The sequence below is a fragment of the Syngnathus scovelli genome, chromosome 12 (genome assembly GCF_024217435.2).
Source record: "Syngnathus scovelli strain Florida chromosome 12, RoL_Ssco_1.2, whole genome shotgun sequence".
In the NCBI taxonomy this organism is placed as follows: Eukaryota; Metazoa; Chordata; class Actinopteri; order Syngnathiformes; family Syngnathidae; genus Syngnathus; species Syngnathus scovelli.
In genome coordinates, this window is record NC_090858.1 from 12,526,026 (window position 1) to 12,540,552 (window position 14,527).

At 46.9% G+C, this 14,527-nt stretch overlaps 1 protein-coding gene across 2 annotated transcripts; it reads right to left on the bottom strand.

Annotated features, from left to right (window-relative positions):
* Nucleotides 1-312: 312 nt before the first annotated feature.
* LOC125978105 (high-affinity choline transporter 1) lies at nucleotides 313-14,139 on the bottom strand. Of its 2 annotated transcripts, none has more exons than XM_049735154.2 (8): nucleotides 13,774-14,139; nucleotides 10,937-11,050; nucleotides 9,115-9,270; nucleotides 5,487-5,635; nucleotides 5,103-5,246; nucleotides 3,428-3,581; nucleotides 2,760-2,977; nucleotides 313-2,421 (listed from the first exon to the last, which is right to left on the bottom strand). In XM_049735154.2, exons 1-8 carry the CDS (start codon nucleotides 13,955-13,957, stop codon nucleotides 1,861-1,863), a joined length of 1,680 nt encoding a protein of 559 aa, XP_049591111.1. In that variant the 5' UTR covers nucleotides 13,958-14,139; the 3' UTR covers nucleotides 313-1,860. The 2 variants fall into 2 exon arrangements, with proteins under 2 accessions (XP_049591111.1, XP_049591112.1); XM_049735155.2 differs by lacking the exon at nucleotides 13,774-14,139 and adding an exon at nucleotides 13,596-13,760.
* Between the last annotated feature and the right edge of the window lie 388 nt (nucleotides 14,140-14,527).

Consider the following 14,527-nt stretch of genomic DNA (forward strand, 5'->3'; position numbering starts at 1 on the left):
AAGGACCAATAAAGTAAAATATGGTGGTCTGTTTTTCCGCAGTTGTCGTGGTGACTCGTGGTATCGGGGCTCGATTGATAATGGCTTTTTAGAGGAATCGTGCACGAGCGTAACTCCAGGTGAACTAACTCAGATCAGCTTTTCTGGAACCGAAAACTCAGTCTCCCATCTCAGAATAAGTCAATTGAGAGTCCAGGGGAGTATGTTGAACCTGGTTTCTGGAATACCCCCCAAGTCTTACCCCAAAACTGTTTTGTTTGATCAAGAAGTAATTTTTTGTTTAGGGTTAAAGTTGAAGAAAGATGAAAATGCTTCGGTATAAGCCAATGATTGGCAAATCAAAATTTAATTATTTTTTTTGCTTGGGTAAAGATTCAGATGATCGATTACTTTGTCTCAATAAACCAGCTCTTGCCTTAATGACGACACACCTCGTCAAAGAGGGTTTAATGACAAACCATTCACGCTTGGTTGCATAGGCAGGCAGATCTTTTGTTATTTTTGTACAATTAAGTGCTCGTGCTTGAGAGCCCTTCTCACTCAGTCACGATACAATCAGCTGTTAACAATCACCTACTCGTCTAAGAAGCTAAAATACAATAAAAGGAAAGAATGAAAACAAAACATTTCCAGCATTTTGTTTTTACTGGCAAATGTTTTGAAATCGGCTGGTGGCAAAGTCACTTGACGCTGAACACATTCACGTCCATTTTGGAAACAGTGCCTCTCTGTCCGTGCCTGGAAGTGTCAATGCTGCATAAAATTGCAGAGGATGCTGAGCTCTTAAAACAGAGAGCATAGCTGTCGTGTTTTCCCTGTGTACACCGTTCGGTATGCACGCTTAAAAAAAATAAAAATAAAAATACTGTTATCCCCCGTATATTCGTGGTTCATTACATGGAATTACCTGTTTGCATTTTCTTCCTTTTACACATTGTGAAATATTGCCACAAGACGCTGCCAAAACCCTGTCTACATAGGAATTAGTGTCAAAGAAGTATGTTGATGTGTTCTATCTGGACTGGCAAACAGTTTAGAGAGGCCAGTGGGCTATTTTTACCCAAATTAAATGTTTTGGTATTTTAAGACCAAATTGGACAGCGGGCCATTTTTTCGCCCAAAAACTTTTTGGGGTATTGTGAAACCAACTTGGACCATCACGATTGAAGGGTGGGGTGGGAGACTGTTGACTCACACCAGCACGTTGAGCAATTTCATCTACGGATGCGCTGCAATAGAGAACTGCCAAAGTTTTACACTGTGCTGCTTTCACAAAATCATAAAAACGATTGTCAAGGAAGAGGCGGGTTGCGCGAGAGTAACTCGGCGAGTATAGAGGAGTGAGAGTGGGGTTATTTTGAACCAACGCTTCAGCCACTTCCTCGTGATTGGATCCGCTGTGCAATGTACACCACTCGCAAGCATTTTGGCGAGAGAGGTGGGCAAGCTAGGCTATTTCTTGAAAGACACTTGAAGGTAAAGCTGGAATAAGAACGAAGCCAAGTTCATCATCTGAGTTTAAGCTTTGCTGTTTGACTGTTGAGCGTTGCGCTTGCTACATGCGCAACGTCACGTGATCAAACCTGGACTACCAGCTGCCATAACTGTTGTAAGAACGGGTCAACTCCTTCTTTTGCGGGGACTGGAGCGGCCCTCGGGACGGCAACTTGTCTCCGGGCCGGCGAGCAAATCCCTTAAGAAACAACGTTTCTTTTTCATTTGTGGCTTTTCGATTGGAAAGAAAGAAGGCTTGACAAATTGATGCTCACAGTGGGCCACGAATAGCGGGGAATGACTGTATCCTACGACTAAACCTGCATACGATCGGGTACGGTGGCGTTTGGACCTGAGTCGCGCTTTCTAGAAAGTGGATTCCAGCATGGGTTCGCACACTTCCTTGCTTTCATTTTGTTCCTTCACATCATCGTCGTCGTCGTCTTTGATGTCGTACTTGGATCCGTCGGGCGTCTCGGCCGAGTCCCGCGTCAGCACTTGGAAAAAGTCCCACCTCTTGGGGATCACGCCTTTGTGGAAAAGCAGTGAGGCCAGGAAGGAGAAGGACAAAATGGACGCCACCGCCGCCAGCATGCAGATGGTGCGGATGGGCCAGCTCTGCACATAGACGCCGTCCACCAGTGCGCCGCCAGGGAAGCGCAGCGCTGGCGGGAGGCCCAGCACGGGCTCGCCGCACAGGACCCGGAGGAGAGTCCCGCTCAGGCAACCCAGGACAGCCCCATAGCCGTTGGACACGGCGAAGAAGAGGACGCACACCAGCTGCGGCAACATGAGCGTGTAGGTCAGGTCCGAACGCAGCATCCAGATCATCAGCACGCTGTTGTCCAGGAAGGTCAGCAACGTCCCCGCCAGGCCCACCACCACCACAGATGCGCGAATCACCCATTGGAGCTCTTGCTCCGAAGCCTGGCGGATCCACCAAAGGCAAAGTGTCATTCAGCCACTTCTTACTTTTGTGTTTGCAAAGCCAGTGGCATCCATTTGGACAAATGTGTATTTTTTTTGTTTTTTTTGAGACGGGGGCAGATGAGCAACAAATTCAAGATTGTGTCAAGGCAAGCTTTTTTCTGGACTAACACACCAACATAAAATTTTTGGATGAAGAGCAACGACTCATATCGTTGACGCTCAAGCTGGTTGTAGTTTGTTTCAATGAACCAACTTTGGAAAAGGAATGCTAGGTGTGGCGCATATTATTGTTAAAGAGAGGTCTGACCTAGAAGGAAACCCCCTTTGCTTCTCACCTGAGTCCTGAGGATGTTCTTGTAGATGTTGGAGGTGAAGATGGAGGCGGCAGAAAGCAGGGCCGAGTCGGTGGATGACATGACGGCGGCTGCCACGGCTCCGATGCCCACGATGGAGATGTATTGAGGGGTGAGGTGCTGCAACACAATGGGCAGCACCAGGCCTGTCTGACCTCGCTCGAACGGGGACGGAGAACCGTAAGTGGTCATGTTCCAGTCTGGGCGAAAAAAAAAAAAAGAAAGATTGTTTTCAAAATCATTTAGTCACATTTCGGTGATGAAGGGTCGGCCACATTCTCTTTTTTTGCTTTTATTCAACACGCCTGGCCTGGGCACTTTTTGTCCATACTTCTGGGACGCTCACCATGCACAAGCTGGAACCGTGCACCCATTTGGCTGGGAAGCGCCCAGATTTGGCAGGAATCGCCCATATTTATTGTCACCGTGGGATAGCGGGGAACGAAATTTCGGTTTCTTTGTGTCTTTGGCATGTGGAGAAATTGACAATAAAGCTGACTTTGACTTTGATATTTGACAGGGAACGCCCACATTTGACAGGGAACGCCTACATTACCTGCCCTGTGACTGCGTATGGCAAACCTTTCTAATTCACACATATGGGAGAACACGGCCCTAACTTCCTTGAAACGGGCTTTCTGCTTTCGTACCTGTGGAGGCGGCGGCTGCGCCCAGCAAGATGGGAGGAATCCCCAGAGTGGGGACGATGAAGGCAGCGGCAAAACAGGTTATCTTGGCCGTGGTGGACGAGGCAGCAGACAAAGTCCTCTGGTGGAAGTTCTGAAGGCCCAGGTTGCCCAAACCCTTGACGGGAAGACACAAGAACACGTCAAGGCACGCACATATGGAATAGATGAACACCGCGGTGCCTTGAGATAGAAGGTATACCACAATAATTTTTCCAAGGTCAAAAAAAATTCCTTGTGAGCAAAGAGTCAAGGTTCAAGCTGTAATGGTGACCGTAAACTCAACTCAAGCATCAGTGTGGCAAATAACATTTAAGTCCCCAATGATCATCGTCACACACACATCTGGGTGTGGTGACATTTGTCCTCTGCATTTAACCCATCCCCATGTGATTTTGATCCATCCCCTGGGGGAGAGGGGAGCAGTGAGCAGCAGCGGTGCTGCGCTCGGGAATCATTTGGTGATCTAACCCCCCAATTCCAACCCTTAATGCTGAGTGCCAAGCAGGGAGGCAATGGGTCCCATTTTTATAGTCTTTGGTATGACCCGGCTGGGGTTTGAACCCACAACCTTCCAGTCTCAGGGCGGACACTCTACTACTAGGCCACTGAGCTTTTTTGACAATATTGTTCAAAAACACACTATAGCGCTTTAATTGCACTCTTTCAAACGGAAAGCACCCAAAACACAATTAGGAAAGCTTGCTTAGCTGAATGCTAAAAGACAATGTCACCCGTCATAGACGAGCTAACAACCTGGATCTACGCGGTGGCGTCTCAATGCTTTCAGCAATTGAGATTTGTACACAAATGCCATCACAACACACAAATACAGACAATATCACATAGAAAACTAACTATTATGGCATCTTACTGCCGACTTAGGGTAGTTGTGAAACTCTTCTTGCGACTTGTGAGGATACTGCCCCCTGATGGCCAATGTACATCTGCTATCCACACATACAGTGGGGCAAAAAAATATTTAGTCAGCTACCAATTGTGCAAGTTCGCCCACTTACAAGATGAGAGATGGCTGTAATTTTCATCATAGGTACACTTCAACTATGAGAGATATAAATAAAAAAAAAAAATCCAAAAAATCGCATTGTCTGGTTTTTAAATAATTTATTTGCAAATTATGGTGGAAAATAAGTATTTGGTCAATAATGGCGTCGATCTGGGGCTCCACGCAAGATCTCACTTAGTGGGGTCAAAATTATCACAAGAACAGTGAACAAAAATCCCAGGAAAACACGGAGAGACCGAGTGAATGACCTGCAGAGAGCTGGGACCAAAGTAACAAAAACTACCATCAGTAATACACTACGCCGCCAGGGACTCAAATCCTAAAGTGCCAGACGAGTCCCCCTGCTTAAGTCAGTACATGTCCAGGCCCATCTGAAGTTTGCTAGAGAGCATTTGGATGATCCAGAAGAGGATTGGGAGAATATGGAATATCAAACTTCAGATGGGTTAAGCATGTCTCTCAAGTGTACCTATGATGAAAATTACAGGCATCTCTCATCTTTCAAGTGGGAGAACTTGCACAATTGGTGGCTGACTAAATACTTTTTTACCCCACTCTAAGCACTCGTTTCAGTAATATATAAAGGTGAACATTCTTTCTCTCTTTTCTCACCAGGATTAAGAAGTTGTCGATCCAGCGCCACACTCGGTCTTCCTCCAGCGTGCCCACCCATGGCGGCTGGAAGGTGTAGTTGTACGCTGTCTGGGTGATGTCCGTCACAGCGGGGCTCATCAGCGCGAACGGAACGCACATCCACTGCGGGGGGGTTCAACAACAACCGCACGTCGGGCATACTGCTGCTCAATGTTACGCGGGAGGCTGCGAGCTTGCAACTACAGGTACAGCCTTCACCAAATGTTGGACACCTTCAGGGATCTCAGGATTAGATCGACAGCTCGAGCGAGAGTAGTGACTACTCGACCGGCACGAATATCAGCAAGCGGACACAAAACCACAAGAGTGCCAGTTGCGGGAAAAAGAAGAAGCAGCACTGACCAGGCTGATGAAGATGAGCACCAGCTGGATGATGTCGGTGTAGGCCACTGAGTAGAGTCCACCCAGCAGCGTGTAGGTGATGGCCACGGCGGCCGAGATCCAGATGCTGACCGTGTACGACAGATCCAGGATCACGCTCATGGTCACGCCTGGTGCACACACATTTGATCACACCTTAGATCAGTGTTTCCCAACCTTTTTTCATTCATGGCACACCTTTTCATTGGAAAAAATCTCACGGCACACCGCCAACAAAAATCTGTTAAGATCCTATATTAAAATCAGTTATATTACAACGAAACACGTAGAGTCCTATTCCTATATATGTATGGAGAGTTGAATAATTTAATAGAAATAAATACTAAATATTCTTTAAATTGTATTCCTTTTTTTAAATAAAAGTGACAGTTTTTTAAAAAGGTATTAGACGGTGTAAGAAACTATTTAAAGTGATTGTGATTAAAATAAAAAATCAACGTGATTTTGTTTACTGTTTTAGACTAGGTCTATAAATATTGCAACAATAGGAACAAAGTCACTTTTAAAGACGCTCTGCTGTTCTGACAGCAGCTGAGTGGCTATCACAGTCGAGGAGTCTCGACTTGACTGCTTATTTTACGTATGTGAAAAATAACCAATCCAGGTTCTCCGGTTGAACTGCATTCTCTGATTTCCATCGGACCACAAACGCACCACAACCGTCATAGTGTCTGTCACTGTTAGCAAAAGCACACAGCAACACACACATAAACTGAATATGTGCCGATGCAATACAATCATATCGACACAATATGAAATCTCAAGATTCTCCGATTCTCCACACATGCACGATTAGCAAGTGGCTGACCAGGCCTTGCGCGAACTGACCAGTGGTTTGGCGATCCTGTTTACAATGCGTTCCGTAATTAATATTGGACAGTCCCACGGCACAGCTGAACGTCTCTCACGGCACACCAGTGTGCCACGGCACAGTGGTTGGGAAACACTGCCTTAGATAATTTGTGGCCATTTTCTGGCCATGTACCATACTTCCCCGACTATAAGTTGCAGTTTTTTTCAGTTTGGCCGGGGGGTGCGATTTATACTCAGGAGCGACTTATGTGTGAAATTATTCTGACGATGAGTGTGACGTAAGCGACGTAGAAGAGGAAGCGCTGCATCTTCTACTTCCGGAATTAGCGGAGTTGTTTAAAAGTGACACCAAGGATGAAGATTTTATTGGATTTAGTGATTTGGAGTGACACGGATGGTTTGGTAAACTTGTTAGCACGTTATTTATGCTATAGTTCTCTGAATAACTCTTAATATGTTACGTCAGGCATGTTCTCAGTTCATTGTTTATGTGTCATGTAACGTTAGCATACCGTGCTGTTCAGCCTGTTGCCTATTCTATTTTTATTTTAAATTGCCTTTCAAGATGACGTGTCTATTCTTGGTGTTGGATTTTATCAAGTAAATTTCCCCCCAAAATGCGACTTATACTCCAGTGTGACATATATGTCATTTTATGGCTATATATACATTTTATGGCTGGTGCGACTCATACTCTGGAGCGACTTATAGTCCTGAAAATACGGTACACACACACACACACACACACACACACACACACACACACACACACACACACACACACACACACACACACACGCACGCACGCATACGCACACGCACACAGGCTGAGAAAAAAGGGGAAAAAACAAAGAAAGTAAAGCAAAGAGTGTTGAGTCTTGGGTTGGATTCATTTTAGTCGAGGATTCAATCCTGTTCATCATGACGAGTGCTGATGGCTTTCTCCGCTTGCAAGTGTAAAATGGCCAAACTGTCTCACGTGTGGATCTTGCAAAGAAGTTAGAGTGGGCAAAACTCTATCATTTCCAATTTGGGATTTCTTTGCATTAGCTCAGCTATAATGAATGAAAACAAATATGTGGGTAACTTGATGACCACAAACGGGCGGCGCTCGGGCTGAAGCAACAACAGCGGCGCGCGGGCGGTGTTCTCACGTTCCTGACAATGAACGAATGGTGAGAAGACAGCAAGCATAACAAGGAGTTGCGGTGTCACAGTCGGCTGGCTGAGCACAATAACAGATCCCATTTCCTCTCCACAGGATGTTGACGGTTGTGTTGCAAAGTAAGCGCAAATGTCCTATTTTGGCAAAACACAAAGCTTTCACAGAAGACTAGACAAATGGAATATTGATCAGTGTAAGGCTGATAATACAAGGATTTGGGCATTTTTAACTTCAAAGGGACTCTAAACAATGAATTGATTGATTCCATAATCAACCAAAGTCAAACCTCTACATATGATTGCTTAAACATACGAGTCTTTCAACATACGATGTGAAATTTGATCAAATATTTGAATCAACATCCAAAGTAATTCCCAACATAGGACGTCATCGTGGTTAGCCCGCTTTACGGCGGCACGTTGGGATGACGAGAGTTAGCGTCCAGTAGTAGTGGTGAAAAAAGAAAGAAGGTGATGACTTCACTGGTTTCTTTTATATCAAACAAATTGTTTTAGGTTCATTACCTGACATGTTTCGGCGGTTTCTTCCGCCTTCATCAGAGTGTCACCGATGTGATAGTGATGCGTCTTTATCAGCTGATGGATGAAGGCGTGGCTCACCTGTCAGATTTGACAGGTGAGTCACGCCCTCTGCTGTCCATTCACCTCTCCAGAATGCTGTTCGAGGTTGTAGAGAGCATATAGGCTCCCTCATCCCTGTTGATGGTCCTCGGGCCCCGCTTGCGGATCTCAATGGCCTCCCTGATCCAACACTGATATTTCTTTTGGACAGCAGAGGGCGTGACTCACCTGTCAAATCTGACAGGTGAGCCACGCCTTCATCCATCAGCTGATAAAGACGCGTCACTATCACATCGATGACACTCTGATGAAGGCGGAAGAAACCGCCGAAACATGTCAGGTAATGAACCTAAAACAATTAGTTTGATATAAAAGAAACCAGTGAAGTGATTAAAAAGGAAAAACAAGATGAACTTAGTACAGCTACAAAGAAGGTGATGATTTTCTTACAATTAAAACAAGAAATCATAAGAAAACATGAGCGTGGTTTGCGTGTGAGTGATATTGCAAAACAATATGGCCGGAAGATGTTAACAATTTCAACGATCAAGCGACGGCGATTAAGCAAAAGGAAGCCCTCAAGCCATCCAAGGGGATCACTATCATCTCTAAACGTCGCAGGCCTACCCTGGAAGAGATGGCACGGCTTTCTTTAAAAAATCTGCAAAGCGGTTGAGTGATGGTGAGGAGGAAAGAAAAGAAAGCCTAAATTGAATGGAAGTGAAGGTGAAGATAGAGTTAAAACGAAAATGTAAAAAAATATATAAAAAACAAATGAGCTAAGTTAATTTTAAGTTAATGTTATGCAAGTTGGATTAAAAAAAATTGATTGAATTGAATTGTTGGGCTTGGAGATTAACTATTTTTTGTTTGTTTTAAACAAAGGGAAAAGTGCACATTGGACAGCCAGAGAGTCACCACCGCAATCCGTTTGGTTTGATGCGGCTGCCCACGCGAAAAGCCGGCGCGAGCTAAAAGTGGCCGTTCCTTTCACTCGACGGCCAGCTGCGGCGTGCGGTGGCATCCTTACCTAATCCTATGAGAGTGCCGGTCACCCACATAATCTCAGAGACCAGCGCAGCCATAGAGAGGGCGGCTGTGGCCACTTTGCCGTACTTGATGTGGAAGGGGTCCATCATGGTCACGTACTTGCTGTTGCGCATAGGCTCGGCAAAGAACAGGCCACCTGTGGCGCACATGGGGCAAAAGAGAGAAAGATGACAAAAAACAACCACCTTGACGTCATTCGGCGTCAAGACGGTCGCGGGCGGTTGTGTTTGCACCAAAGCGTGTTGGCGCAAACAGACAAATGCTGACACTCGCAGGCGGTTATGTTTGCTCCAAAGCGCATCGGCGCAAACAGACAAATGCTGACGCTCGCTGGGAAGGATGCGAGCTTGCACTAACGCAGGACAGCCATTCTCCTACACTTACTTAAGGCAGGCTGTCCTGCCTGTTTTTCTGCACGGCTCCCTCCCCGCTGCAAACGGTCAGCTCCTCGGCAACTCCGGAGAAGTTCCAATCGGCTGCCTTGCAGCAGGGAAGGCGAGACGCGCTGGACGACAGGCCGGGCAAGAGTAAGAGGATCAACCAAGTGACTTTCACGTGGCCAAGGAATGCGGGCCAATCTGCACATACTCTAGCAGGCTGCTGTTCGAGTGCCTGCTCCGTGTTTGTCCGCCGACGACAAAAGGACGCGCTAGCACGAACGTGCTAGCAAGAGAATCCATGCCAGCGGCACATGCCTCCATTTGAGATCTCAAACTTTGTACGACACTTGGCGCCTTATTTTCTGTGACAATATTAATGGCTAGGTGGCTGCTCATCAATTGACGAGACACAAGACAATTGTGCCGGCGAGCTGAGCTCAAAGCGATTGTCTCAGTTTTGTTTTTTGTGCATTGGTGACGTCAAACTCACTGCGTTTAAAGATACTAAGTTGTCAGGTTGTAATGTTGCCATTGAACCTTTTGAACTTTCCCTGTCATGGCATTTTTGCCGTGTCCTGTTTCTGACACTGCGCTATTGCTGTAAGAGCTTTCCAGAGTGACCTCGAACGTTATCAGTGGAGCACTCGAAGGTCACAAACAATGAAGAGCTCGCTCACGACAGGGGTGGCGAGCGGGTTTCACTTTGTACTCTTATTTAGGGGCTCTTATTCAAGTCAACCGCCAATTCTCCTCCACAAAATTGTCGAGTGTGCGCCCACGCATCGGAGCACGGCATTCTGGTTAACACTGCGAACACACGAAATCCATCTCTGAGGGGCCGGCCATTTTGCCACTTTCTGTCGACTGAACATCACAATACAGTCGTTCAGCTTTCAGGTCGCAACCAACCACGGCTCAGCTTTCAAGACCGGTGAGCCGTGGCGGGTTGTGACGGGTAGCATTTGCCATATTCGCCAAATTGACACATCTCCGGCGTTACGAATTTAAAAAATATTTTTGGCTTCATTCGGGACTTCTTGGGAAGGACTTTCCACATTTCAAAACCGGCTCTTCAGCATTCACCTGATTTCAACACGAGTGGCAATCTCAAGTTCTATTATTGTGATCACATGCTACTTGCACTCGAGCGTTCTTGGCCCACTTGGGATTTTTCTGAACCCAGGAGGGGTCAGCTTCTGACCTCGTAAACCCTATTTGGACTCCAGCGCCGACGCGAATTAAGTGTTCTTAAGGACTCAAATCCGCCTGTTGTGAGGGCCCGAGGAGACTCTCCTTGTTTGGACGTTAGCGCTTTTGTTTTTTGGGGACTATTTTTCACCAGGCTGGGACAAAAGGTGGGCCCGGCACCGAGCGAGAGGCGCTGAGGCGCTGCGGCCTGCCCTAAAAAGGAGCGCTGCTCACCGAAGATGAAGCACATGGTGGCCGTGACGGGCATGACGGCCCAGATGAGCCCCATGGACGGGTTGTAGACGGCCTCCGCTGTGCCCACGATGAACCCGCCGCCGACCCACGTGGCTGTCGACAAAAGACACGCGCGTCACATTTCAGCTGAACGCAGAGTTTTTATCTTTCGGCGTGGGCAATTCTTGACGGGCTCAACGGTTTCGTCGCAGCATGCAAACCCAAGCGGGGCCTTTGCGGATGTGCCCCGCCTCGTAAATGTCAACGTCAAAATACATGCGACACAAGTTGGTGCAGTGCTTGAAAAACGCTTACAGGGTCATAAAAACAAAAAACAACAAGCTATTGCTTAGAGCCACAGAGCGCAAAACAGCATCAATGCGTACCGAAGCCATTCAAGATACTACATTAGAGGTGCACACAACATGTCTTGGCTATGGTGCATTCAAGGTGGATGGAACATAAATGCGTGACACAGCGACACTAAATTGACGTCAGCTAGAATTTATTCTTTCTTTTGGCATAAAACAACCAACTGAGGTCATTCAGTTGTTATACTTTTGCTGAGATGTCAAATGGATGCTCCGACTCAATAAATGTGCACGTTTCAATCATATTTGATATTTTATATAGCTCTAGAGTACCATAGTTATTCAACTAAATGAATAGAAACTGTGTGTGTGTGTGTGTGTGTGTGTCTTGTTGACATCAATGACTCTGCTTTACTGAGTGTGTGTGCGTATGCTGCAGGAATGGACAGATGGTGTGAAACGGGTCGAAGGCTTGATGGTGTACGGAAGCCAAAGAGTGACAACCTGCGTGCAGTACTCGCCATCCAACAGCAGAGGCGCCGCCGCCTGCCGAGGCCTGCCAGAATTGTCGGCTGCAGTCCAGTTTGTAAGAGGGGCCGAGGAGAAAGTCGAGCTCGTCGTGCACTCGGCCAATTTGTCCTGCTAATTTTAGGCAACAATTTTGCAAGACGAAGCGAACAAGGTGACCTGTCAACTTTGATCTTGAGTGTCACCGGCCGGGCATGCACCTTAAATGCAAATGATTGCAAACTTGTGTTTCTGTGCAATCTTCTCCACGCTTCGAACAGAACCTATTTATGTCCGGCGCTACTCAACTGGCTTTGAGGCCTGCTCTTTCCCATACTGACTTTTAAACTTCTGTTAACGTCAACCTGAAGGATGTGAAGGAATCATACGCAGATTGAAAGGATTGCTTTTGTGTTTTATGACACAAGTCATTGAACAATTGTGTTTAGCTTTTTTTCAACAAACCTACACTGTGAGTCAGGTCATAAGAATCTCTTTTCATGTTTCATGCACCAAAACTCAACTTAAATTGAACATTGAATACAAACTTTTAATGCAAATTGATCTTAGCTCAACGTAAGATAATAATAATAATGGAGCTTTCCTGAGATTTGCGTGCCTAACTTCCCAAAAGAAGCAAATGCATGAGCTCAGTCTGTCTGCTGGAAACAAAAGAGCGTTGGCGTCTTATAAAATAGAGCGGAAGGAAGCCAATGGGATGACCGAATCCAGTCTTGTCCACGGCAGACATCTCAGCCCGTCACTTTGTTCTGTGCTATTTCCTAGGACTTGTGGCTATTTCAGCGGTAGCTTGTCTCGCCTCCGCAAGCGTTTGCTGCCGTGGCTTTGCAGCGTTGCGCTTGTGAATCTCAAATTTGTCCCGATAATGCCGTTGTAAGCGACAAATGAAATTGGTCGTATTCAAGTGAGCTTTGTTGGTTCCTCCGTAGCAAACACTGAATATGCGCTTGGGACATGTCTGGCCCATACGCCATTCAAAATGGTAATATGTTTTTTCTTCAAAGCATTACTTTCAAACATTATAATTAACGCTTTTTAATTGGAAATTTTCATCATGTCATATGCACCATACATAGTAATGTTCTATTGTTTGACATCATATTTAAAGGGACAGTGTTTTTTCTTGGCCATCTCGTGGCAGACTTTAGAACCACGCACACACGGCAAGCCGAGACAGCAACATCTTCAGCAGCGGTGAATGCAAAATGTCACCACAAACAACTTTGAGTCTTCCCTCAAGTGACAAAGCAAGCGCATTGCATTTGTTACCCACTCTGCCGACATCAATCCAGCAAATTCGTCTCCTTCGGCGAGCCGTAACGGAACGATGGCGGCGAGACGTGGCACCATCCACTACAGCGGGGCGCGACACGGGAATATAATTTGCCATTACTAGACCTACTGGAGTGGCTGATGGTGTAGGGGTACACTTGCTTGTCTTGTGTGCCGACACCGTGAGTTCGATTCCCACATATGACGGTGTAAATGTGTGTGAGTGATGGTGTGAATGTGTGACAAAAAAATAAATACTAGACCTACATAATAACATGTACATATGTGATAGCAGTGATAGCACTTCTTTTGCACATTATTAAAATTAATAACGTTTTTTCTACAATGAATGACTATTGAAAAATCAAACCATTCCACACTGTCACTTTAATGTGTGCACCATATGTAGCACGATTACGTCCTATCTCAAACACTTTCTACTTGTACGCGTAATATTCTATGCACCTCTAATGTAGCTCAATTACGTCATATGTACCATTTGAACATGCAAGCGCTTGTAACTGTAATGCATTTTATTCTGGACGCACCTGTGTGCATCGTACGACGATATGCAGACCTCGAACGGCACAAGGAGGGTTGAGCCATCACGTGCGCGAGGTGAAACGGAGGTCGAATTCCGATTCATTTGGCCCGTTTTCCAGGCCTAAATAAGGCGTCGGGAAGCGCGACGTACGCGTGTGCCACTCGGTCGGCGCCTGTACTCGCCCGTCATGGTGAAGATGCCGACCGCCAGGTTGATGCCGCGGTTGCCGAGCAGCGCCATCTCCGTCTGGTCTCCGCGGCCCTTCTTGGCCTCCCGCTTGGACTTGAAGGAGGCCCACACGCCGATGGCCAGCACCAAAAGGTAGAAGAACATCATGACGCTCACGCCGGGGATGTTGAGAGCCATGATGGTCGAGCGGAGCAAGTGGGACGACGAGGAGGAGAGAAGAAGAAGGAAAGGAGAAGGACGCACCGAGCGAGAGACCGGGCGACAGTGACGGCGCTTGGGCAAACATCCCCTACATCCACCCCTCCCCTCCCCTCCGCCGCCGTGCCCGCTGCCTCACGCCGGGCTCGGAGGAGGGAGGGAGGAGCGACGGAGGGGACGGGGTGTGGGCAAGAGTCTACCCTCCCCCGGCCTCCGCACGCCCAATCGGAAGCTGGGCCGGGCTGGCCGGGTCGATTACGTCACGACTGGATTTCGGTTCGTTGACTTTGTCCTGTGCGAGCCGCCCCGAGGTGACGATTTGCTGCAATGTGCTGACGCAGAGCCCAGACGCCATACTGGAATACACCAGGGAGGACAAGGAAAGGGGGGGTGAAGACTCCAGGGAGAGAGAAGGGGCGCTGCCCCCTCCCTCCCTGGATGCAACGTACATTAACTAATCAATATAGCACATTCATAGGCAGCTTGATGACTTAATGGGGCTTCTTCCTTGATGAAAAGACTCCATGACATATTGCCATGAACTCAAGT

Bases quoted from the DNA above. Each gene is read 5' to 3' on its own strand.
- LOC125978105 (XM_049735154.2), bottom strand. From the start codon at position 13,957: ATGGCTCTCAACATCCCCGGCGTGAGCGTCATGATGTTCTTCTACCTT. The intron at 5,247-5,486 runs GTCAGTGCTGCT...ACCCCCCCGCAG, and splicing joins TGCTCATCTTCATCAGCCTG to TGGATGTGCGTTCCGTTCGC. The intron at 3,582-5,102 runs GTGAGAAAAGAG...CTTCCCGTCAAG, and splicing joins TCGACAACTTCTTAATCCTG to GGTTTGGGCAACCTGGGCCT.